The sequence below is a fragment of the Primulina huaijiensis genome, chromosome 15 (genome assembly GCF_012295235.1).
Source record: "Primulina huaijiensis isolate GDHJ02 chromosome 15, ASM1229523v2, whole genome shotgun sequence".
Classification (NCBI taxonomy): domain Eukaryota; kingdom Viridiplantae; phylum Streptophyta; class Magnoliopsida; order Lamiales; family Gesneriaceae; genus Primulina; species Primulina huaijiensis.
In genome coordinates this window covers 16757710-16784720 of record NC_133320.1, presented here as the reverse complement: position 1 = coordinate 16784720, position 27011 = coordinate 16757710, and the positions used below count along the sequence as shown (strand labels likewise).

The 27011-nt window shown below is 35.2% G+C and overlaps 1 protein-coding gene across 1 annotated transcript; it reads left to right on the top strand.

Moving 5' to 3' along the window:
• Positions 1-22928: 22928 nt before the first annotated feature.
• On the top strand, positions 22929-24517 carry LOC140960068 (fasciclin-like arabinogalactan protein 14). Its single transcript, XM_073418184.1, is given in 2 exon segments — positions 22929-23181; positions 23184-24517. Coding segments are annotated over 2 exon segments (630 nt in total). The 5' UTR covers positions 22929-22958; the 3' UTR covers positions 23591-24517.
• Positions 24518-27011: the final 2494 nt, after the last annotated feature.

Here is a 27011-nt window from a genome sequence, read left to right as displayed (position 1 = left end):
TTAACGCTAAGAAAATGTTTCTTTAAGTAACTTATGTTGAAACGTCTCTAACTCATTTTTCTTTAAAATGTACTAGAAAATTTTTTTTAAACAACTCTCGGCCAGGNACTACAGTAAAATTCGTAAAATCGTAAACGTCAAATCAAACATAAAGCTAGCATTTTTCAAAAATAGCATAAACGTCATCCATCTTCTCAAAAATCATTCTTACTTCCAAAAGTCATGAAAATCTTTAAAGTACTGGAAAATCATAACTATGCGGAAAAACAAGCAAAGGTCCTCGTTTTAGTGCACCATCCGCCCATCCAGTTCAATCATCCAACTCTCGTGTCTCAACAGTAAAATTCTCACCTGCATCATTCACACCTAGTGAATCTATTGACTCAGCAAACTTTAACTACAGTAACAAGTAATACGTATACATTTACATGCAACAGTGAAAATACTTTTGATAAAAATAGTTTTTTCATGAACATGCATAACTTAAATTTTTTCAATCATCATATACTTTTCCTTTCATCATATACATATACATTTTCTTTTGGGTATAATCCGTTCGTTAATTGTGACTATCCTTTCATTTTTCGGTCGATTGATAAATCTCGGCTGTAACCATAGTAACAGGCGGCGGGGCAACAGTAACTATGGTAGTCATATGCATACTGATTATTTTTTGTCTCTAAAATCCAAAAAATTTACTTTTTTAGAATGCCCCTTCTCTATAATATTATCACTTTGATGATAAAATAAAATGTAATACAATAAATTTTTTAATAAAAGGTTTGATAGGTAAAAAAAATAATCTGATTGTGCTATTGAATGAGCAACAAGATTAGCCGAACATCTAATGAATTTTAAATTAACTATAATCGGTTCCACAAGCAGATATAGAATGATGCCATTTACAAAATTGAGTTTCATGTAGCGGATATAAGAATTTTGACGAACGTAAATGTATGCACGCTACTACATTAGTCCGAAGTTCATATATACATGCAGTGCACATAAAAAAGTAGCGGTTGTGAGTTTCATCGACATAAAAAAATTAAAGACATTAAAATTCGAAAATTTAAAGGAATTGTCGTTTGAACTTTTTGCATCAATTTATTTAATTTAGATATGGATTGATGAATACTACGTGAAATTTATTAGATACAAAACGTGGTTAATACACTCCGTGCATTATTATTTTCACCATAAAATAAAATAATAATAATAAAATAGATTTATAAAATATATTTTAACTTCAATTCAAATGATTTTGAACTCGTCTACAAGACACCAAATTAGTTAAAATGATACATAGGTTAATGCTTTATACAATTTAAAATACTTACCATATACGATTAATTCATCTAATCATGGTTAATTATAAAACTCTAGTGAAAATTTCTGACAAAAAATTAATTAATTTTAAATCACAATAATTTTATTTTTTAGAAAGTCCAAACGAAGAATAGTATTTATTTTAGTCAAATGATCAAATCGAACATAAATTCTGATAAAATCTATGTATTGAATTGAATCTTAATACATATTAAAATTACTGGTCAATCTCAGTAATTTCATTTGAAAATGGTGAAATCTAGCATGCAATAGTACTATAAAATAGTTAAAATTCATGTGATACTGACCAACAATTAGTCAATGTTGAAAAATCGGGTTTAAATGTGTATATATTTATATATATATACCAACCTTCATCCCTCAAACTACATAATTTAATTTTGTTATCATTGCATGTTATATCGAGAACTCCCAAGAAATTAATTAAATGGGTTCTTTATCCCTTTTTTCCTCGTGGTCAATGATCGCGATGGTCGTCCTCTCTCTTTCGTTTCGACCATCGTTGAGCAGTACTCAAGAGTTGGTCGAAAAAATATGTCGTTCGACGGAAAACTATGGATTTTGTGCAGGTGTTTATAACAAAAACGTGCATGATCCAAACGCAGATATTACGCGAATGTGTGAAGTTGCGGTCACACAAACATTGGTATATGGTACAGGTACTCGCATATTCGTGACAGAATCGAAAAACAGAGCTCAGGACAAGACCACTCACGATCTTTACGTGATTTGCGAAACCGCGTATGGATTGTTGTTGAATGAATTCCAAGATGCAAGCTTGGCATTTGCAAAGAGAGATTATAATAGTATGTTGTTTAATGAAGAAAAGTGCAACAGATTTGTGACTGATTGCCAGAATGTTATAGGGTATAGGGTTCCCCCATTGAGTACCATGAACAACCAAATGAGGGTATTGATCAGTATGTCACTTATTACTACAAGTATGATCATCGATGGGTAATTGTTTAGTCTTTTTAATTACAACTCATTTAACCCTTTTATATCATCTTTTCCTTAGATACGTACGCGCACGCGTTTGTTTGGATTAAACGATTTGAAATTTAAAAATTTTCATCTTAAAGTTCATATCTTTCGCGATTGTTTGGATGCATATATTTTCGAATTCTATTGATTTGAAATCCACCACTTTTTTTAATTAATTTATATGATGGATTTCAAATTCCATCGAAATGAAGTGATATGTAATTAATATCTCTTAGTCCAAATCAATTCATTAGTACAACTTTTATTACATGTTTGACAAATGAAAAATGGATGACTAAAAGTGTAAGAATAAACTTTTAAATGAAAAAATAAGGGAACCCCAAATTATTTAATTAGAGTTAAAATATATCACTGGAATTTGGCTAGGCGATCAAGACACATGTCCATACAAACTATGAAATATTAAATATGTTTTCGAAAATAAATAAACCTAATCGGCTTTAATAGGAAAATTCCAGTTTTAAATGTAAACATATTTTTATTTCATGAAGAATATAATTTTATTTAATAATTGCACACGCGCACACACATAAAACACATATTGTTTACATTAGAATAATGATAAACTCCATAAAAATTCCATGGTGGATAACTTTAAGAACCCAATTCTTTACACAAAAATAATTATGAGATCATCTTAAGATCTAATTTTATGAGACGAGTCTCTAACCCGACCCGATTCATGAAAAATCATTATTTTTAAAGTCAATATAAGAAAATAAAAAAGCGATCGCTAAGGCTGTTAAGGTCAAAACGATAAACCAAAAAGAAATTGGTTATCTCTTCAGACACATATTCTGTTGATGACCAAGAGAAGATTCAACTGAATCAAGTGTTTAGTGCCTCCAAGAAAGTAGGTGAGCCCAAGGGAAAGGCCACCAAGATTAAGGACAAGATTGAAAATCCTAAAATCAAGTTAATCAAGCATGCCAATGCTCCATTCGTACTAGCTCATATTCCAACCATCCATATTTCTAGCTTGAAAGGGTTCAAAACTGTTGAACAAGAGGAGATTGGCAATCGGTCCGGTTTGCCTCTCATTAACCCAAAATCCAAAGGTAAGGGTATCCTTGAGATAGAACCCAAATCTCGATTGTTCAAGCTGCCATCAACCTTGCAATGGAGCAAGTTAACCAAAACTCAAAGAAAAATATGGGTGATTTTGATATATAGGTGGACTATATATCGGACTGTTGTCCATTTCGAGGTCATTCACAAGGGAAAGAAGGTGAAGGAGTTAGCTGCTTTTGAACAGAAAATGTTGAGATGGGCAGAAATGTACGTAATCTCTAAAACTCTCCAACAACGAGACTTCATCGAGCTCGAATTGAAAGAAAATATCATTCGATACTTAATTCAACAAAAGAGAGACAACTTCGTAGCTCGCAGTCCGAAAGCCAAGGATGATTCTGCCATAATCAGTCAATTGGAAAATGGATGTTTTATCAGTGAAAGTGAAGAGGAACAAGTATGAACTCTCTGCTAACGAAGAAGAAGACATTTCTGCTGTCTTTGACTTGGGCAAAAGTAAAGTCAGTCTCCAACCAGAAATGAAAGAAGTAAGGAGGAAGCCCATGGTAATAAAATTGTTCAAGAAACTGGATTTTCAACCAAGGATGTTGAAATGATGGACAAAGACACTAACAATGCAAAACAATAAAAGGACGAGATGAAGATACCCACCATTACAAATCTTGAGGATGAAGAAATCTTTTGTGCCTCAGCCACTGGTGTATCTGAAATTCAGACAGGTGAAGGTACCTCTATACCAAAACAGATTAGTTCTGATAATCTTCCAGAAATTCCGCTAACTTCTGTTGAAGAAGTAGTAAAGTCTCTATCGTAGTTTGGGATTGAGCAATCTTTAATGGACCCCTCATCTCCAATGCTCCAACATCCATTCATAGAGAATGAAGGAGTATGTGCTAAAGAAGATCTGAGTCCAGAATCCCTTCCAACCATGGTTCACTGCCGCGGTCACGGAGATCGGAACGGATGCTACCGTTCCAGTTACAATGAAATTTCGCGGAACGGTCGCGGAACGGGTATTTAAAAAAAATATTATAAATATATAAAAATTAAAAATTTTGGAAAATATTCAGAAATATAAGAATTAAAATAAATATCATTTAAATAGATTATTTGATGTAAATAAGAAATTTAAATATTTTTAAAATTTTATTAACAATTTATTGAACACAATTTATATCGTAATTATATTTAAAATATTTACAATCATATTAAAAATTAAATATACTATTAAAAATTATTTGTATTTAATTAATTAAAACTTTAAAATATTTTCGATTGGAATTTGCGACGGTTTTATGAATATCCGTCGCTAAATTTAGCGACGGATTTTATACAACCGTCGTCGATTTTAATTTGGCGACGGGTTTAATAAAACCGTCGCTATAGTTAGCGATGGTTTGATTAAACCCGTCGCCCATGTTAAATCGGCGACAATTGAATAAAACCGTCGCTAAATACATAAACCCGTCGCTAGTAGCGACAGTTCAAAACAAAACCGTCGCGAATTCCGTTCCGCTTCCGTTCCACCTTTATATCACCGTTTTCCACCGTTATATCCCCGTTTTCGGTATATGAAACGCCGATACAAGCCATCAACCTACACACCCCGGAACCTCGTCAAGGTTGGTGACGTTCCGGATCCGGAACGCCCGTTCCGACCGTTCCGTTCCCGTTTCGGCGAACCATGCTTCCAACCACCCCTGTGTTGGGATATGGTTTTCTCGCACCCAAGACGCAGCGGAAGTTCAAAAATTTTGTTCTTAGGTGTCGTGTGTTTAAAATATTCATAGGACGTTTAGAATTATATCTTTGTGTTCTTATCGCTTGGACTCCAAACTATTCCGGTTTTTACGTGGAGATAGTCCTTTTGGTAAATCCCTACGAACGGATCTTCAAATTTGATCGCCTAATTAGGTCCACGATCAGAAACCGTTTTCCTTGTTTGATTTACAGTAGAAAAGCCAAACAATTTATGCGATGAGACTGTAGTCTCCGCATTTCCAAAATCCGGAGACGATACAACGACGGTGGCGTGACGGTAGAAGAACAAGGAAGGCTGAAAATATTTCTTCACCAAGTCAAGATGGCCGAGAGTTTATTTTCAAAGTGGGAAGGTTTTTTGTAAATTTTGTGCTTATTGATTCTCAATCAATAATTAACTAATAATTAATGATTCTTAATCATTAATTAAGCAAATCCAATTTGCTTTTTTTTTTTTGGCCAAAATTTCTTCCCCAAATTAATGAAGTGGCCGATACTTTTCAACCAAGGGAGGAGATGTTTTGGAGTGGTTTTTGTGTGCAATTTTTCATCATCCAACAATGAGCCATAATGGTGTATTTGTCAGGATCGATGAAAGGGATAATCGTTGAGCTAAAATAGCTTGGTTCTTGAAATATTGAACACCGATGAATTAAATCGAGTTTGATTTTCAAACCAAGCGGAAGACACTCGACATAATCCTTCGTAAAAACCGATTAAACATTTTGTAAACCATTTAAAATATATGGAATTTGAATGAGTAAAAATATTTTTGGTTGCAACATTTTCTCAAACACTTGTTATATAATATTTTGGTATTTGAAGAACACATAAAATGCTTCAACAATGCATCTTTAAAACTGTGAAAAAGATAAGTAAATGCAATAAACAAATAGACACGAATTTGTTTATGGATGTTCGGAGACTTCAAATGATCCTACGTCACCCCTTCTTCCCCTTGGGAAGGATCCACTAGAAGACTTTGATTTATACAACTTGTGCAAACCCATTCAGCTAGGACTTACACTACTCCCTAACTGAACTCCTAGCACTCAAGATTGTAGGCAGGACCTCACAATCAGCATATTGTTTAATGTCTCAAATGCAAAGACTACAAACACAATCTTTAATGTCTTTGTGTGAAGACTCACTTAACTAAACTTTGAAGTTCAACTCTCTTGTATATGTGTGAGTAATTGTGTGTGAGGAATTTATCCTTTATAGTATACATCTCAAATGTATCCTCACACAAGGGCTAGTGCTCTCAACTAGCTGATTTCTTCATGCTAACTGCCCATGCTTTGAATCTTCTTCAAAAGCTCTTGTTCGATCTTCAAGACGTTCTATTTATAGGCTCCAACAATGTTATATACGTTAGATACAAGAATATGACCGTTTGCAAAGTTTCTGTACTGTTTCTGCAATTGCAACGGTCAAATTCGCCTTACTGGACAATTTTCCGACTGGTCAACTATTGTTAACTCAACTGGTTGTTCAGTTCAGTTGGTTGGTCAGCTGGACAGCAGCTGGTTCAGTTCAGTTCAGCTGGTTCAGTTCAATTCAGTTTCAGCTGGTGTGCTGAAATCAGTCTAGCCGATTTCAGTTTGTACACAACTAGTAGATTCATCGTCTTTTATCAGTATCTTAAGCTTCGATTCAGACTTTTAATTCTGAAGATGATTTGTAGATCATTGTCTTATCTTTCCAACACATGCTGAATTGCTTCATTTTGAGAACCGAGCTGAGAGATATGACGAAAATACCGCAACTGCTCAAACCAAACTGATTTCTGTTTTTGTGCAATCAGTTCGGTAATTCAGCAATCAGTTAGACCATGATAACATCCGATTTTGCCCAACTGACGTGAAATATGACTTGTTCCAAATAAAGTTTTCAGATCAATCAAGTTGGCGGATTGCCATTTGAATCATCCAGCTGGGAGATATCATTAAAATACCGAATCTCACAAAAAATTCAGTTTGTGCAAAATTCAGTTTCAGTTTGCTTTTTGTGTTAATAACTTCACACATGAGTAAATATGTTAGAAATACAATAACAAGTTTTGTTAATATCAAAATCAAGATTGCGAACATAAAATATTCCAACAATCTCCCCCTTTTTGATGATCACAAACTTGGATAAATAATCGATTCCACTAACATATTTCTCTCTCTTTTGTGTGAATAAAAAAGTCACATTTTCAAAACATTTTGAGCACAAAATTTTCTCTCCCTCAATATTTAAAAATAATTTCTCCATTAAAATTATAATGAGTTCTTCCCTTATATCTCTGAAATTTTGAAATTTATAAAAGAATAGGGATAACTAACCAATTTTCTCCATGGCTCATTTCTGTCACAACACATATTCTCTATTTTCAATGAATAAAATTTTTTTTCTCGTGTATAAATAGGCTGTAAATTTTATACCACTGTAATCCTCTACGAGTCTAGTTTGCAACGCAAAAAAACGGTTCATCATTTGGACACTCGAACAAAGAGATATGTTATTTTTCTCACGGTCGCTACAAGCTGCACGAAAATTCAGTTTTGCATATATATGTTTAAAAAATCTGAAATTTTCGAATTTTAAATATCAAAATCAGTTTCAATGTTCTTTCAAGAACAACCCGCTTTGATACCACTTTTCAGGATCGATGAAGGGGATAATCGTTGAGCTACAATAATTCGGTTCTTGAAACATTGAACACTAATGAATTAAATCGAGTTTAGTTTTCAAACCAAGCGGAAGACCCTCGAAATAATCATTCGTAGAAACTGATTAAACATTTTGTAAACCATTTAAAATATATGCAAGTTGAACGAGTAAAAATATTTTTGGTTGAAGCATTTTCTCAAACACTTGGTATCCAATATTTTGGTATTTGAAGAACACATAAAATGCTTCAAAAATGCATCTTTAAAACTGTGAAAAAGATAAATAATGCAATAAACAAATAGACATTAATTGTTAATGGATGTTAGGAGACTTCAAATGATCCTACGTAACCCCTTCTTCTCCTTGGGAAGGATCCACTAGAAGACTTTGATTTATACAACTCCTTATACAAACCCATTCAGCTAGGACTTACACTACTGTCTAACTGAACTCCTAGAACTCAAGATTGTAGGCAGCACCTCACAATCAGCATATTGTTTAATGTCTCATATTCAAAGACTACAAACACAATCTTTAATGTCTTTGTATGAAGACTCACTCAACTAAACTTTGAAGTTCAACTCTCTTGTATATGTGTGAGTGATTGTGTTTGAGGAATTTATCTTTTACGTTATACATCTCAAATGTATCTTCACATAAGGTCTTGTGCTCTCAACTAGCTGATTTCTTCATGCTAACTGCCCATGCTTTGAATCTTCTTCAAAAGCTCTTGTTTGATCTTCAAGATGTTGTAATTATAGTGTCCAACAATGATATATACGTTAGATACAAAAACATGATCGTTTGGAAAGTTTATGTACTATTTCTGCAATTGCAACGATCAAATTCGCCTTGCTGGACAATTTTCCGACTGATCAACTCTGGTCATTCAGTTCAGTTCAGTTGGTTGGTCAGCTGGTCAGTAGCTGGTTCAGTTCAGTTCAGTCCAGCTGGTCAGCAGGTGGTTCAGTTCTGTTCAGTTCAGTTTTAGCTGTTGTGCTGAAATCAGCCTAGCTAATTTCAGTTTGCGCAGAACTAGTAGATTCATCGTCTTTTATCAGCATCTTAAGCTTCGATTTAGACTTTGACTTCTGAAGATGATTTGTAGATCATCGTCTTATCTTTTAACGCATACTGAATCGCTTCATTTCGATAACCGAGCTGAGAGATATGACGAAAATACCGCAACTTCTCAAACCCAACTGATTGCTGTTTTCGTGCAATCAGTTTGGTAATTCAGCGATCAGTTAGATCATGATAACATATGATTTTGCCCAACTGATGCGAAATACGACTTGTTCCAAATTGAATTTTCTGATCAGTCAAGTTGGCTGATTGCCATTTGAATCATCTAGATGGGAGATATCATTAAAATAACGAATCTCTCCAGAAATTCAGTTTGTGCAGAATTCAGTTTCAGTTTGCTTCTTGTGTTATTAACTTCACACATGAGTAAATATGTTAGAAATACAATAACAAGTTTTGTTAACATCAAAATCAAGATTACCAACATGAAATATTCCAACAGTATTTATAGAGTGAAACTCCTAATTTAATTAGGAGTCCCTCTCCCACAAGGACTCTAATAATTTCATTATATTTAAACTCTCATATAATTAATATATAATATATTTATTGACATTTAATAATACATGATATAATAATATCATATACACATAATTTATATCACCATATAAAATATATACATGTATATGTATATTAAATTAAATAATTATTATTTTATTTATAAACTAATTCATTGATTAATTTAATTATAGACTCTTCTAGAATATTTATGAGAATTTGTGCATGTTAATTGAAACTTCTGCTATTCGTTTTCTTAAAAAGTACTAGAATTTTTTTTTAAACCTCACTAAATCGGCCGAGATGCATATTTACATGCATGAAATATTTTGGAACCATTTTAAAAGTAAAACAACCCACTATTCTATCAAACCCAAAAACATTATTTGAAAAGTATAGCACATACTAAACCTCTCAAAAACCACTCATAATCATGATAAAAGTCATAAAATATCATTAACATAATTTAAAATCATAAATCCTAAACTAGTGCGGAAAACTAGCGTCGGTTCTCGGGTTATGTGCACCTTCAGTCCAGTCAGATCAACCATCAAGACCTCTCTCATTTTCATAATCACGTGCATCAATCACACCTAGTGAGTCTAAAGACTCAACATATCATAATCTTGGTAACAAGTAATACGTATAAAATCACATGCAACAGTGAAAAATACCTTTACGTACAATACATTTCATGAACAAGCATAAATCATAGACTTTTTCCTTTTATCCTTTCATATCATAAATCATATTATAAATCATTTCGTAAATCATTTCATCATAATCTTTTCTTTTCATCATAAGCATGTACGTTTCTTTTATTGAATTTAGATCGTTAATTGTGACTTTCGTATCATCATAAGGTCGATGGTTCCATCTATCATAAACCACAGTACTGGGCGGCGGGGACATCATCAACACTCTCACCGGTCAACTGAGCCTTGGCCTATCATCATCATATGGAAACACGATCGTCGGGGCTCTCTCGGAGGCCTTCTCTCATAGACGGGTTCCCTCTGGGGCCTTTTCCCACGCATGGGCTCCCTCTGGGGCCTTCTCCCGAAAATGAGCTCCCTCTAGGGCCTTCTCCCCTCACGTTATCCCCAAGCATATCATCATAGCATCATGTAGTCACAATTACTTCACATCCTCCAACGTTTCATATTATCACCACTTTATAAAAAGATGCATATAAATATCATTTTTTTCATTTTAAACCAAGCATGCAACATATCTTTTAAATGTCAACATTAAATCGTAAAAATCCATAAACATTTAAAAGTCATAATTTAGCATATAAAAATTCATAAACATATTAATCATATTAGCATATAAAATAGCATTCAGAGCACTGCCGTGTCGTTTACTAATTTTCAGGTGTAAAATGACCGTTTTACCCCTAGCCTTAAAATATCACGTTTTGACTTTTTCTTAATTTCATTCACCCTAACATGTCACAAATAATTATTTAAGCCTAAATTAAATTTCTCAAAATTTTATTTAGCTTAAATGCTAGACTTTTTAATTAATCTTTAATTATTCATTTTTAAGGCGTTTTAATCCCGAAAAATTCCAAACTTTAATATAAAATTCCTAATTTCAAAACTTAGACTTTTTATAATATTTTAGCCCTCGTGAACTATGACTCGACCCCCGTGAGACGTGTTTCAATTAATTTACAAGAAGAAAACCCTAACTTGACCCTTATGTTTCAACCCCGAGCCACGGTCCGATTTTCTCGAGCCACCCTCGAACCATGTTGGACCAAACCCTGGACAACCCCTCCAAACACCCTCTTGGACCCTTTGAACCCACGGACTAGACCCCTAGATCGAAACCGAAGCCACACTCCCAAGTGCAATGCTGCGGCCGAGAGTTATCCTTGGCATGGACACCTCAAACTTGCGCCTAGGACCTAGCCAACCCAACCAGCCCTGAACCAACCTCACGTGCACCTTCCTAGGACCCTAGTGCATCACTCTAGCCCAGCCCGAGACCCCTGGCTGAACCGTGCAACCCCTGGGCGCTGCTGCACCAAGGCATGTAGCACTACCCTTTCTCGGGGCTAGGACTCCTTCCCGAGACCTGTACTCGAGTCCTAGCATGGATAGGACTCTCTCCCCAACTCGTACATGACCTTGGCTAACACTGGTCCCAGCTGTGCCAAGCCATGCCAACTTACACCCCAAAACCGAACCTTCAAGATCACAAAACAGAAATATCGAACCAGCTTGTTTCCTTTGTGATAGCCGTGTGTATGGTGTGTGTTCTAGGACCTTAAATCATGTAAAAACCTTGCTTGATCATGTCCCAATCATGGCAGCCCTCTTAAACACATAAAAACATGAATTTGGAACTTAAAATCATGAGATTATCACATGTATATGCATTATTGCGAAAATTTTCATATGAACATCATGCTTTTCATCCAAACATAATTTTAAACAATAGTACAATGTGATAGACGAGAAAAAGAGATATATGGCGTGTCTTTGCGTTTTAAACGTACGAAAAAGTTGGCGAGTGAATAACGGCGACGAAGAGATGATGACTTGATTTTTCACTTGAATTTTCGAAAGTTTCCTTGATGAATATGATGTTTTTGTGTCGTGTGTTATGAGGGAAGAGTTTGTAAATTAATGGGGAGGTGGGGCGTGGGGTTGTGAAGGGTTTAGGATCAAATTACACATTAAATAGTTAGTAAAGATACTAATCAAGCTTAGGCACATTAATCATCTTGATTAGGCTCATTATTGATCCATTGATATATTAAAAATTATTTTAAGAAGAAGACTTTGTGAATTTATTAGCCGTGTTGCCCACAAGTTCGTATTTTTGTTGAAAAACCAACCCCGGTAAAAATTACGTTCCGACGTATAAAATCACCTCAAAACCTCTTATTTTCAAAAATAAGAAAAAACATCACCTATAATATAAATAATCAAAATTATTTAATAAAAATATTTTCTATTTTTCAGTCCTCGGTCTCCGTTCCTCGATCGCAACATCGAATAACCTTAAAAATATATTTTAATGCAACCATGTAGAAAAATATATTTTAAACATGTATGTATGCACAACAAAATTAATTCATGCAATTAAAACATTTAATTAAAATACAAAGGAATTTAATAACTTGCATGCATGTGGTTCACGTAGAACTTTAAAGTTTTTGGGCGTTACATTAGAAGTCACCACTACTAGCATAATCATTTAATTAGTAAATTCTCAATTCACTAAATAAATGATTACGAACTTATTATAACCTCGATTGACGATCCGAGAGCGTCGAAGTATCAATGATACAAGCCTTGCTCATATAATGAAAATCGAAAATTTCGAATACCAAAATTTTCATTTACCAACTTCAGAACTTACCATATATGATAGTTACCATATTTAGCAGCTGCCAGTTTTAGTGAACTCCTTCACAAAACAGGCAGTTCCATTCTCCTTCCTTATTTAGCAACCATGCTAAATTCCATTTCTTCCATCCTATGGAATCAGCTCATAAACTCCTTTATAAGCTTCTTGTTTGATCTCCATCAAACTATAGTCGCCAAATTTCAACTCCTTGAAATTTGACTATCTCAACGGAAAAACATAATCTGATACTTGTGTGACCCTCAATGGTTCAGGGACACAGCTAGTCGTGGGTTCACATCTCCACGTGATTCAGAATAAAATTTATTCTTATTCGGGTTTATCCTAGTTAACCTCATTCTTTTCATCAACTCTTTGATTAAGAATGTCATAACTCATTTCTGATTGCACCCATCGGACCATGATAAGAGCGTCTAGTAGCATCGCCCCATGATCCTCTAGGTATCACTAATAGTGCCTGCCGAACCTTTAGTAATAGTTAGCGTACAGTACGGTCCCTTCATACATATATCCTGATCGAATCTGCAACTATTGGTATATATAGAGTTGCATATGAATTCGATAACGATGCAATTTATCTTTGAGTATTAATAGTGGCATGGTATGTGCAACTAGTAAAACACCTTTCCCTAAAGCACATTTCTTGCTCTGGCCAGAGACTCCTTGCACTATTAACTCATCAGATCGTATAGGATATCTTCACTCATAGGCGAACAGTGAATCCTCGACTATAATGTATTTGGTCTTACGTATTTCGAAACTGCACCCAACCTCACCACCTGATGACCCTCGATAGAGTCGGTAAAAGGATCAAAGTGCATGCTAGTACGTATAGCCCCTACATTGTCCCGGGTCAAAGGAATAATGGTGTACAACCATGACTGCGGACTATTCCACTCGATAAGTGAGAATCACTTGGACAGTTCGAGGGAGTGTTGTTCAGTGCATCATCATATGATCACCCATCTGTGTGAATGGACATCTCCATGCCCTTGCCTATGAAACATGGCGTTTAAATCACATATGCTAGTCTCGAGCTCGAGCGACCTTTAACCTTGTTTTAGGCGGCTGATTCGACTAAGAACCTGTTTAGAATATATGGTACACTTCCTAATGAGTTTCATGATCTTACGTTGCAACGCAGACCACGTGGTACCTATTATATATTCAAGGACTTTATCTATGCAGCTTGCATGAGTATACAAATAAAGTATAATGCCATAATCGAATAAAATCGTAAAATATAATTAAAATAAAAATTTTACATTAGAGTCAATAAAATCTCTAGCCACATGTTGGCTTGTCGGACACCTACTCTAACACCATGCCGATAAGCATATCGTAGAAGATCAAATATATTCTCAAGAAAATCTAATCGGCAAGGAGATGGTAATCCACACGGCTTACAAAAATTATACCGCTCAAATCCAACTGGGCCTGGATTTGTGGAAACTGTGGTTGAACCGCTACCAAAACTAGCACCAACAACTGATCTACTCTTGCGAATACAATCACTAATGATCTGACCACCCCTATTTCGCGAATCTAATGATGAAGATGTTTCCTCTCCTCAACTAAATCTGAATTTTTTTTTCCGAGTTCAATTAAGTTGTTGCTCCTCAAGTCATGTTTCAACAAATCTACTTTCAAATGAAGAACTTGAACTAATCTGTCTTCAATGTTGAATTAAAACATTTTGCTCGTTAAATAGCCTTCGATAATTTAAAGAAACAGGTTTTGCGCGAGCTCAATTCCATAGAGACAAATTTCAAGATCACCGCAGAACACACTGTTATGAAGAAACAAGCAATTGCAATGAATTTTGAGCTATCGGGGAAAATTACCTAAGTAAAGTATCATATGGATGCACAGTTCAATTTCCTTCAGTCCACCATTGGTAGCCAATTGTAGGAGGTTCTTGACTTTATGCAACATGATAATGACCAAAAAAAATAGAGAAGAGCATAAAAAAATAGACGAACAAAAAAGAATAACAGAAGCTAAACAAGTAGAAGATTGATTAAGGTTTGAGAAAGAAGCTAGAAAAAAATTGAATGTTATGGTAGCGAATGTTCAAGTTTTATATGATAACATAAGATTTTTTTTACTTTATAGGTGTAATAAGATTTTTTTTATGCACATGTAAAAATGATAATATTTATAGTATCCTAAGTTTTGTTCATTGACAAATAAATTGATGGATCGTGTGCGGGACACTTGCGAGGGGCTTCAAACACAATATTCTCAATAAGCTGCAATAGCTCATGTTCTAAGAATGTAAGCAACGATGAATTAAGTTGAGTTTGGTTTTAAATCAAGCGAAAAATACTCAAAGTAATCATTCGTTAAGAAAACCGATCAGTTGAAAACTTTTAGCTTGTGTATACTAATTAAATGAAAATAAGGGGGATCAGTTATGGTGAGAACTTAATTGATATCAGCTCGAACTGATCAAATCAGTTTTAAAGCGGTAGTTAAGCAGTTAATACACAAGATATGTTTAGGGATGTTCGGAGACTTCAACTGCTCCTACGTCACCACTTCTACCACCTCAGGTAGGTTCCACTAGAAGAATTTGGTTTATACAACTCCTCGTACAAATCCACTCAGCTTAGGACTTACTCTACTACCTAACTGAACTCCTAGTCTAGACCGAAGACAACATCTTCCAGTCAACATTTGTTTAACGTCTATGTGTCAAAAACTACACACACAAGTTTATTGTCTTTGTGCAAGACTCACTCAGCTAATCTTTAAGCTCTACTATCTGTATATGTGAGTGATTGTGTGTGTGTGTGTGACAACTGATATATGAACACAACATTAATGTGTTTTCACACACTGAAGGATTTGTGCTTCTGATTTAAGCTAATAGCACTTTGAAATGTTCCCTCAAATCTAGGCTGCATGCTTCTTGTAAGCTGATAAGACTTGAAGCGTGCCCTTCTCTTCAGTTGTATATCTCATATGTTTATTGATGGTCTTGATCTTGTATTTATAGAGGCAGTGTATGACTGTACATCAAGACTCATCAATTATGTTTGTTGCAATTTGAATTTGTTCCTCGAAGTTTGTCTTGTCTTTTGTGACAGTCATTCTGGAACGTTTTGGCTTTAAGCTTCTGTTGCAACGTTCTTATTGTACCATGATCATACAATTACTTTTATACCCATGTGCACAGCTGGATTCCACTTTATAAGCTTGTCGTCTTCCGCAAACTGATTGATTCCTAACTGATGCTCTGAACTGGTCAATTGATCTTGAACTGGTGTGGTGAAATCAGTTGGCTCGTCAGCTAAACTGATTTCATTGATTCAGTTGAACTGATCAGTTGGGTTCTTCATCAGCTGGTCGGGCTTCTGAAGATCTTTTTCTGAATTACCTATCAAATGAACTGGTCTTTGATGTATCAGTTTCACTGGTTTAGTTGAGCAATCAGTTGGCACTTTTAGTTAGCATTTTGATTGTAAGGTCCAGGAATTTATTTCGCGTAACCTAAGTGCATGCAATCTAGTATTTTTATTTTTAATTATATGTTTAAATATTTATATGCAATTTATGCATAATTCATGCATGATAGGATTTAATTTCTGAAATTTTAAAAGGTAATGTATTAGGGTTTCTAAGTGCATTTCACGCTCGATCGAGGAATGGAGACCGAAGAAGTGTCAGAAAAATTATTTTAATTATATGATTTATTTTTATAAATTATTATGAGGTGTTTTTAAGTGTATTTTCCAAAAATGGGAATTTTTGGGTATTTTTACCCGCAGAATTTAATTTTTAACGGTATACAAATTTTATCGAATTGGGGGACTTTTTAATGGTTCGGCTAATGTTTTCAAAAATCTTTTCATCACGAAATATTTTTCGGGAGTGCGTTTGGATTTAATGGGCCTACTTTTAAGCTTGTTGGACTTAAAACCCTTTTAAAACTTTTAAAATGTAAATTTTGGCCCATAAACTAATATTACCTATATAATTAAGCTACTAAGCATTTTTTAACCTAAACCTAATATTCAACAGCCGCCACCCCTACCCCAGCTGCTTCCTCTCTCGAGTTCAGGGCTGTTCTTCATTTTAAAAAAAACCGTCGGTGGTCTCTTGTCCTCCTTGCAAAGGGAGCTTTCATTCTCTCGTTTTTTATCATCAGACACCACAAGGCACGCCACGTACTTTTATTGCTGCATCATATATGCTATATACATGCTGTAATTTGTTTATTTGTTGGTGGAATTCTCGATCCGATGCATGTCATGGAAATCCCTCGGTTTTTGGCTTAAATACATGCATCTTTTGTTCTCTTCTCACGTTTTTGTTGAATGGTTGCAAGGTGGGCTGCCCATTTTTTTGTTGCCTAGAGGTGAACATGCTGTGTCTAAGGCGATATGATGAAGGGATTCTAAGGAACACTCAGCTCTTGGTGAAAAACAATGGGGTCATGTGTGTGGCTAAGATGTCGGGTGACTTTGGTGTAGTGTTGGGGTGAGTTCGGTCGGCTGGGGGCCTGGGGCTATGGTCTGGTGCATGTCTAAGGGTCCTAGGATGAGTCTCTTTATGGTGGTTCATGGCCTGGAGCGGCAGTCAAGAGGCTGAACAAAGAAAGCTGTGGCTGTGCAATTTGCGTTCACGTAGAGGAAGTCACGGTTGTGGGGTTTGGGGCGGCTGCTGGACGGGGCCAGGGCACGAGGCAGTGTCTTGGGTCGTTCCTTATGGTCCTAGGGAGGGCCTGGGGGTGTTGGTTCAGGGCTGAGTTGGCTAGGGAAGGTGGCTGGACCAGGAAGCAACTAGCTGCACCAATGGGAGACGGGTTAGGCTAGTCACGGCTCTTGCTCACTTTGGGGCTCAGGCGTTAGTTCTGAGTTTGAAAGGGGTGTATCTTGGTCTTAAGTTATGTCTAAGGGTTGGGTCTAGGGCCTGGTTCGGGTCTGGTTCGATTCGGTTTAAGCATGAAGTAGTTAGAAGCATGCTAGGGTCATGGCTAGATTTGGGCGATGGCTTGCTGGAATTTCCAGCAGCTCTTCAGGGTCTTGTTCGAAGGTCTAAGGGGGCTGGATTAGTGGTTTTAGGGCCTTTTAAGTGTTTAGAATGGGTGGTAAAAAGTTGGGAAAAAGTTGGTTAAGTTTCGGTTCGATTCGGGTTAAAACCGGGACTCCGGTCCAAGTTTTAAAATGAATCGATTATGTTTTGAAACGAGCTCGAGTTTATGTCTAGGAACGCTTTTAAAAATGTTTTGGGATATTTTAAGGAGTTTGGTAAGCTTCGTGTCAATTTTAGAGGTCCAGGGGTGAAATGACAATTTTTGGGTTCCAGGGGCAAAATGGTCATTTTGCACCCGGAGAGAGATTTTGGTCCTGGCAGCACCCTTAGCACAAATTCATGATATTTTAAATGTTTATGCATCATGTTTACGATTTTTACGTTATTATGATAATTATTGTGCATGTTTGATTTAAAGGAAAAATTACGTATACGCATGCTTTTATTTAAGTGATGGACATGATGACACGTTTTGAAAGAAGTGATTTAGTTGTGACTAACACGATGACATGTAAGGCCCGGACTCAGTGGGCGGGTAATGCCGTCGCTGATGATCCTCGCCGCTGGGTACCGCGGTTACACGTAGATGGATCCATCGACTGACATGATGACATTATGATACGAAAGTTACAGCTAATGAACGGAATTCAAATTAAGATTTTAACACGTATATGTTGATACGATGATACATGCTATTACCATGTTTTGACAGGTCACGGTTACGCATACGATATGATAACATGATGAGACATGTTTTGACACGTTACGATTTTACACGACACGTTCATGTTCATGTTTTTAAGCTCATGAAATGTATGTTTATTATGCTATTTTTCACTGTTATGTGCTACGTATATGTACTTGCTATTACTGGTACAGGTGTGTTGAGTCTTTAGACTCACTAGGCGTGTGTGATGCAGGTGAGCATTTTGATCAGGGAACCAGAGGTGCCGAAGACTGAGTAGGCAGGCGGCATGTGCAGTGATACGACCCGAGGACCATTATTTTTCCGCATATTGATTCATGTGTTTTGAGAGGAGTTACGCATTTTTATATGTTCATGATTTCACGATTTTTACACGTTTACGTTTACGTTGATTTTGGATGACGTTAGTTATTTTTAAACTGCACTACTTTTATTGGCAAATAAATACGATTATTTTAAATGTCATTTTGTAATTGCGAGCTTTTAAAAAATAAAAATATTCCGCACTTTTACAACGGGAGACGTTACATTGATAGCTTCAGTTTTGGATCTGAAACTGATCAGTTCGAAGCCTGATCAGTTTCATCTATCTGTGCACTTAAGTAAGTTTATTAAAAACATAATAACAAATGTCGTTAACATCAAAATCAAGATTGCGAACATGAAATGTTTCAACATAAACAACATCGAGTTGCTTCAGGATCCAGCCATCCTTTAATTGTAAATTCAAGTTTTTGGATCTCTGGATTTTTTCAAGCCGTTTAGACTTATATCAAGAGTTCAAGTCATTCACTCAAAGAAGTCAAGCCGCAGTACTTCTGATCTCTAGCTGCAAGAAATCATCTGTAAATCTGATCGAATCAAAGCTCTATATGCAGTACAAGTGTTCGACCTTTAACTCAAATCGTACTGCAAACGGTCATATCTGAGTAATTTAAAAGGATAATAAAAGTCAAGTCATTTTTGATAAAGTATGATGACACATTATCCTACCAACTCTGAATGGTAGAATGTTTCAAAATTTGTCATAAGTCAATCAAATTTTTAGAGGTTACTGGAGCTAAAGACGGAAAAAAAGAGATATTAAATGTCATTTATTAAAGTGTACAATGATGATAGTGACAAAGTCATTTTGTCGTCGGGAACAAGTACATATGATCATTGTAAAGAAAATCCGACCGTTGGGAGCTTTTCAATTATATATATGCATAATTCAAAGAAAAGAAACTATCGAACTTATTGATTATTTTCTCAAGCCTGCAAGATTATAAGATCTTCGAGCACTCTTAAGCTTTCATATCTCAAACTGCTTACATAACACATGTCTTTCAGAATATATCAGATCTTCAAAGATCAATATGTGCTACATTACTAACTCAAGACGTCAAACCGACTGTTGAGTTATTTGTATTGTTTTTTGGTTAATCGAGAGTTTTTAAATATTCAGATCTTGTAAAATGATAACTAAGAGATTCAATTTAGGCAGTGATAAGTCCTAATTGAAGAAAGTTGTGTGCAAGACATTATAAAATCAAAGTCTTTTAGTAGAAACCTAAGTGGAAGAAGTTGTTACGTAGGATTGTTATCTCCAAACATCCATAAAACGTTTGTCTCATTTTATTACACACTTTATATTATTGCGTATTAGTTTCAAGTTGTTTTTTGCTAACTGTAATTTATATATTTTATCACTACTCAAATCGGATCATTTTCGCACACTTAATTTTCAGTGGTCCACCAAAACTAGTCGTTCAAGAATAATTTTAACAGCCTAAAAATTGTTAAGAACATCTCAAAATTTCGAAAATTATTTTAGAGTTCTAATCCCAACAAAAATATATTGTATTTAAATATTATTAAGAGTAAATAATATTTTATGAAATAAATATTATTAAGAGTAAATAATATTTTATGAAATGAAAATATATAAAAAGATTAAGATATATATGTGGTAAATATGCTACAAAGTTATACAAGCTTGCGTGAGGTTGGGTTTAATGCTTAGATTGACATATGTAGAGATAAAATTGGGAACATTTATATAGTTGTTTTTTTTTTTTTTTTGTGGTTTTAGTTTTTTATATTGTTAAAATTTTTAATTTGTTATCTTTGTTGTTCTTTGTATGATATGATTTTGATGTCTGAGAAAAAAATATTAAAATTACTAAAAGTTAGAAGATAAAATTAAAATTGAATTTAAAAACATAAATTATAAAAAGACACATGTAGAGACCAAAATCACAATATTTTCATGTAACTGTTCTAGAATGGAAAGGAGAAAGGAATGAAAATTGTAAATTATATAATTTGCTATGATGGGTATTAAAAGAAATAATAAAAGAATGGATTGTGTATTCCTTATTTAATTCTAACATTATGATGGAAATTTTAAATAAATTGTATAAATATAAAAATATTTTTAATCCTTAATCACCATATAATTAAAAAAATTAAAATAATGACCGTGAAAGAAGTTTTTTTTACTAAGGATTCTCTAAAAAAAACTTTTATGAGACTATCTTACAGGTCAATTTTGTGAGACAAACATCCAACCCAGCCTGACAGATGAAAAATATTACTTCTTATGTCAAAACTATTAATTTTCATTGTAAATATAAATCGAGTTAATCCATATCAGAGATATAGATCTCTGAGACCATTTCACAGTTAACTTACTCTAATTTCATTTGTATATTTTTGTGGTTGTTTTGTCGACTTAAATTCTCATACCGTAGAGCATAAAGAAACATCATCATATAAGTTGATGTGTATCAATAAGTCAAAACTTATTTTTCGTAAAATAATTTTTTTTTTGTATTTTTATTATTTTTTGGCTTGTGCATTAGCATAATATTGTCTTGACGTTGTGTCGATATATTCGACATCAAATCATCATTCTAACCAAAAAAAAAAATAATAATAGAAGATGTCAAGTTTTTTTATTGTAAATTATTTTATGTAAATATCAATAAATTCATAAAAACTCTTATCATATAGTCTCACGAATCAAGTTTGTGTGATGAATTACATATCAGATTAGACACGTGAAAAATATTATTTTTTATGTTAAAAGTATTATATTTCCTTCCAGATATGAATCGGATCGATCCGTCTCACAAATATAGATTTGTGATACTGTCTCACAAGAGACCTATTAATAAATTATAGTATTTTAGATAGTCTCATTGATGTCTATTTATGCGTTTTTTACGACATAGGAACCCACAGTTTTTATCTTTCTGTACATACTAAATAAACCTTCAGGCTAACGTATTAGTTTGCAAAATATACTAGTCGGGTAAACCATACTGAGCAACTCCTGTGTGACGAACTCGTCCAAGAAGATGTTGATAAGAGGAATTAAACTTTTGACAATTGACCAAACAATCACTTACTCCAATTCGGACAGATTTAATTACATATATCTCCCTAGAAGTTTACCAAACACCTGCTTATTTTTTTCGAACACATTTCTAAGTGACATAACACTTCAAAACTAATGATCTTTGTTTTACCACATTAACATTATCAATATTAAATCATTAACGTTATCTATGTGTTGATATATGAATTTCGACAATTCTTCTATCCAAAAAATAATTACTTTCTTTCAATCGTACGCGCTCTTATTATGATATGTAGCAAAGGTCGAAAGTTAACATTCAAAATGAAGTAACTCAACATGCATTCAATCAATCCTCTGTTTCAAGGACATCTGTGTTTGGTAGACCCAAGGATCACTAACTAGTGAGGAAGCCGGCCAATCCATCATGTAGACAAAGAAAAGATAGCAAACTAGTTCATCAGTACAGCTAATTGATTCGTTAGGTGATATGAGTTACACAAACAAATAGAATCATTGAATACACAATTGAGATACTATCATAAGGATAAGATTTCATTAAATATTATCATTTTACATTTGATTAAGGAGACATATGACAAATACATTAAATACATGAGAGATGAATGCAATAACCATATTTATTGTAATGTTAATTAGAATATTATCATAAGATTGCATTTAATAATCTTTATTCATTCTCACGGAAAAAAAATAAAGATCCCATATGTAAAAATAAGTGTGAAGTGTTAGATAAATATTAGATACGTATTTGGAGTAATATTTGAACTCAACCGAGCAATCTTACATGTTTTCGAAAAGAAGCCAAAAATCTCCTTTAACTATTTCCAATTCTTTCCTTTGCTCAATTTAATCATTTACCTATCTTTGGCCAAGCACCTATTTCAAGAAGGCAGTTGTGCTGATTTTTACCCCACGATTCCACTTTCTTTCAATACCAACCAACTCCTTCAAACATGGAGAAAATGAAGAAGCTATACCCCTTTCCACTTTTTCTTGCATATAAATATGGACAATATACTTTCTACAGTTTTCAAAACCAGACATTCCAAGAAAACCTTTGACAGGTACAAAAATATGAACGTGAAACTCTCTTTTATGTTCTCATTCTGTCTCCTATTCCACAAAGCAAATGCATTCAACATCACTTTAGTCCTCAGTCAATTTCCAGAATTGAGTAGCTTCAGTAGCTACCTAACCAAAACGAACTTGGCGGGCGACATCAACTCACGCCAAACAATTACAGTTCTCGCAGTCGACAACACTGTCATGTCGTCCCTTGAAGGAACGTTGTCAGATGTCCTAAAAAGATTCTAAGCGCACATGTAATACTAGACTATTTCGACCTCCCGAAACTCCAGAAACTAGCTAAAAATTCTGCTGTTGTGACTACACTCTTCCAAACTACTGGTTTATCCAAAGGGCTACAGGGATTTGTAAATGTTACCAAACTAACAGCGGATATTATACTGTTTGGGTCAGCGATTCCAGGTTCGAAACTTGGATGCAATTTGGCCAAGCCCATTGTTTCACACCCTTCAAATCTGTCAGTTTTGCAAGTTAGTGGCATTATTATCCCGCAGGGTATCGATGGCACATGTCCTTCGCCATCTAAACCGCCTTCAACTAGCCCAACCATATCCCCGAAATATCTCCAACACCATCAGTTTCACCAATTACGCCTCTTCCAACATCAGCACCGCCAATAGCCCCTCCAAAACCAAGCCTGGCTCCTGCAGTCCTGAACCCTCAAATGCACCATCAAATGCAGAAGGCCCGACCCCCGGTTTGCCTCCTATCCCTGATGAACCACCTGCCGATGCTCCAACAGCACCTGCTCCAGGTCCAAATTCACCAGCAGATACTCCTCCAGGTGCAGGCACAGTTCTCCAGCATAGCTATGGACTTGTGTTCTCAATAATGTGTTGGGCATGGCTTTCATTGAGCTCGTAAAGGGTACCGTCTTTGTCTCTAACAATGGATCATGCCAAAAATTGAACTATGTTTTTTAGATTTTCCCGTTTTTCTTATTTTATCACGCATGTATTCAATTTGACTTTTTGGAACAACACAATCTTCTCAACATTTTGCCTGGGGATAGGAATTATGGACACGAACAAATATCTAAACACTCCTAAATTCTATTTCACTGAGACATTCAAGTTCTTTAAGATCTTTCTCCAGTCAAATTATCCATGATTAGTACAGCTTGATTAAAGGGATGATACTTAACGAAAATCAAAGAAAAATATATTCACGCATAATTTTACACTCAACGCAGGACATTAATTTTCACAAGTTAATAACTAGTATACTACATCATGTCACGGCTCATTGCAATACGTAAATAAAACTTCAAATACGTGACATAATAGAAAGACTCAAGAGCGGAGCTGGAGAAACCTTTGTGCCATAGGATGTTAAGCGTCAGAAATCTGACCAGGTTTCAGAATCTCGACAATCTTACCGTTGACAAGAAGGCACACTAAATCAGCAACCTTCTGTATTTGTTTAATGCTGCGAGAAACCATAGCTATAGTCATTCCACGATCTTTCTTCAGCTTCACCAGAACATCTTCTATGTTCTGGGTAAATATGGGATCCAACGCACTCGTTGGCTCATCAAGTAGCAAGACCTTCACTGAAAAGGCATGTGAAATAAAATAGAATTAGACAAATATTATAAACTCCCAATAAAGTTAATGGTTTTGCAACTCATTGATTCAACAAGTCACCTCTGGTTCATTAGCCAAAGTTCTAGCAAGAGCGACCCTTTGAGCCTGACCTACAGATAGTTCCCCACCAGGTTTTTTGTGCAAAGAGGAATCAAGATCTGCGAGAGTCAGTAACTGATAAGTGCAAGAATTGCACTTGATTTATATGTTAATCCATTTGAATTATGTTAGTTTCGGACAGAATTACGCGTGGTATTTGTTTTTTTTGTATTGTGCAGGAGATAAAACACTATTAGGCAAATGAAGGGGATTAGGAGTGTTTTTGAGCTGGAAATGATTGTTTGACGAGAGCCGCAGCGCCACGAGGAAGCGCCGCGGCGCTCATCTGTTTGAAGGACAAGCGTTTAGAGCAGCGCCGCGGCCCCTCATTGCCGAAGAACAAGCGCCTAGGCGCCACTTACTCAGCGCCGCGACACGCTCGAGGAAGAATTAAATGAGCCTCGACTTACGGACCGGACGCGGAAATAAAAGGAGAAGCGAGGGTTCAGAAAAGGGAGCCGTTTTTGGAAGAGAAAACACAAAAGAGAACAAGAACAAACACGGAGACGAAGATCTGGAGTGGAAGAATCGATCACGAATACGAAGAACGACGAATCTGGGGACAGAGACGCCACTTCCGATTTGTTATCTGATTCCTTCATCTTTATTTTCTATTGTTTCGATGTCTAAATCTTTAAACATGCGTTCTTTTTATTTAGATTTCTTCACGAACTAATTTTATATTCTAGAGAATGATGTAACTTTGTGGATACGATGATTTGACGAAGTTGTTTATATGATTGAATTCTATTTTGATTTAATTGTCTTTCTCTGTGTTTATTCGATTGCAATTTACTGGCCATAAATTGTTGTTGCCTGATTAATTCTACAACTCGGGAGAGGGACTATGATTATAGATCATTAGATACACATAGTTGAATGTTTATATCGTTTGGAAGGCGTATAACTTTAGCGAGGCTTAGGTAAGAACATTGTTTGCATTTATCATTTTAACGCAGATTCTTATTAGGAATATTTGAATCGAAGTTGAATGATACAGTTTATTCGACACTTGGGAAAGGGGAATAAGTGTTCTTTGCCATTAAATAAGTAGAATTCGTGATTATAAATTTAACTAAAAATAATTATCGTGGAAACTTGGTGAAATCATTTCTCTAGATATTTTCTCTCCTTGTTATTTTTTTCAATTCGGTGATTAGTTTAATAATTTTTGCGATTCATTAATTCCAAGCAAACAAACCTTTTTATTGATTTTTCTAGATAAAGTCGTGATTATTCTAATTACAAGCATTGATATAATTTTAGTTTACACTCCTCGAGGGAACGATACTCTACTTCCATATATTAAAAATTGAAAACCGTGCGCTTGCGGTAAATATCGCGACAAGTTTTTGGCGCCGTTGCCGGAGAGTGTCAAATTTGAATTTTTATCAGTATTGTTACCAATTAGTCTAGCTTTTAATTTAGAGACGAGCAATGACACGAAATGCACGCCGTGGGGGAAAAATATGGGTACGCATATTTCCAGACAATTATTTTATCTTATTTTATATTTACTGATTTGTTTATTTTTTTTGTTTGACAGTGCATGCGAAGATCGCAAAGCCCTGACTTGCTTATCTTTGATCCAGAGATCGAAAGAGCTGCACGGAGATTAAGAAAAGCGAGAAGGGAAGAAATCCAAGCAATGGCTAAGAACAGAGAAAATGACAGACATAACCTGCCAGAGGCGATGCCTATCAGAGATTACTTTCGACCAGTGATCAACACTCATTATTCTGGCATTGCTCGAGGGACCATCAACGCTAATAATTTCGAGTCGAAGCATGCTCTGATCAATATGGTCCAACAAAATCAGTTTGCTGGAACAGCTACTTCTTATCCTCGCGTTCACTTGAGAACCTTCTTGGAGATCACGGATACGGTAAAAATTAATAATGTTCCTGATGATATTATTAGATTGCGTTTGTTTCCGTTTTCTCTCAGGGACCAAGCAAGAGGATGGCTCCAATCGCTTCCCTTGGGAAGTATCACGACAAGGCAAGAGCTGGCGACAAAATTTCTGGCAAAGTACTTTCCCCCTGCAAAATCTGCACAGTTGAAGATTGAGATTAGCACTTTCAGGCAAACTGATTTTGAGTAGTTGTATAAGGCATGGGAAAGATACAAAGAACTATTGAGAAAGTGCCCGAACAATGGTTTTGAAGACTGGGTGCAAATTGAATTATTCTACAATGGTCTAAATGGGCAAACAAGAGGAACAGTGGATGCAGCAGCTGGTGGCACGATCTTTGCCAAATCTCCTGAGCAAGCTTATGACTTGCTTGAGCAGATGACTATAAATAGCTACCAGTGGCCGTCCGAGAGATCAGGATTAAAGAGAACAGCTGGAGTT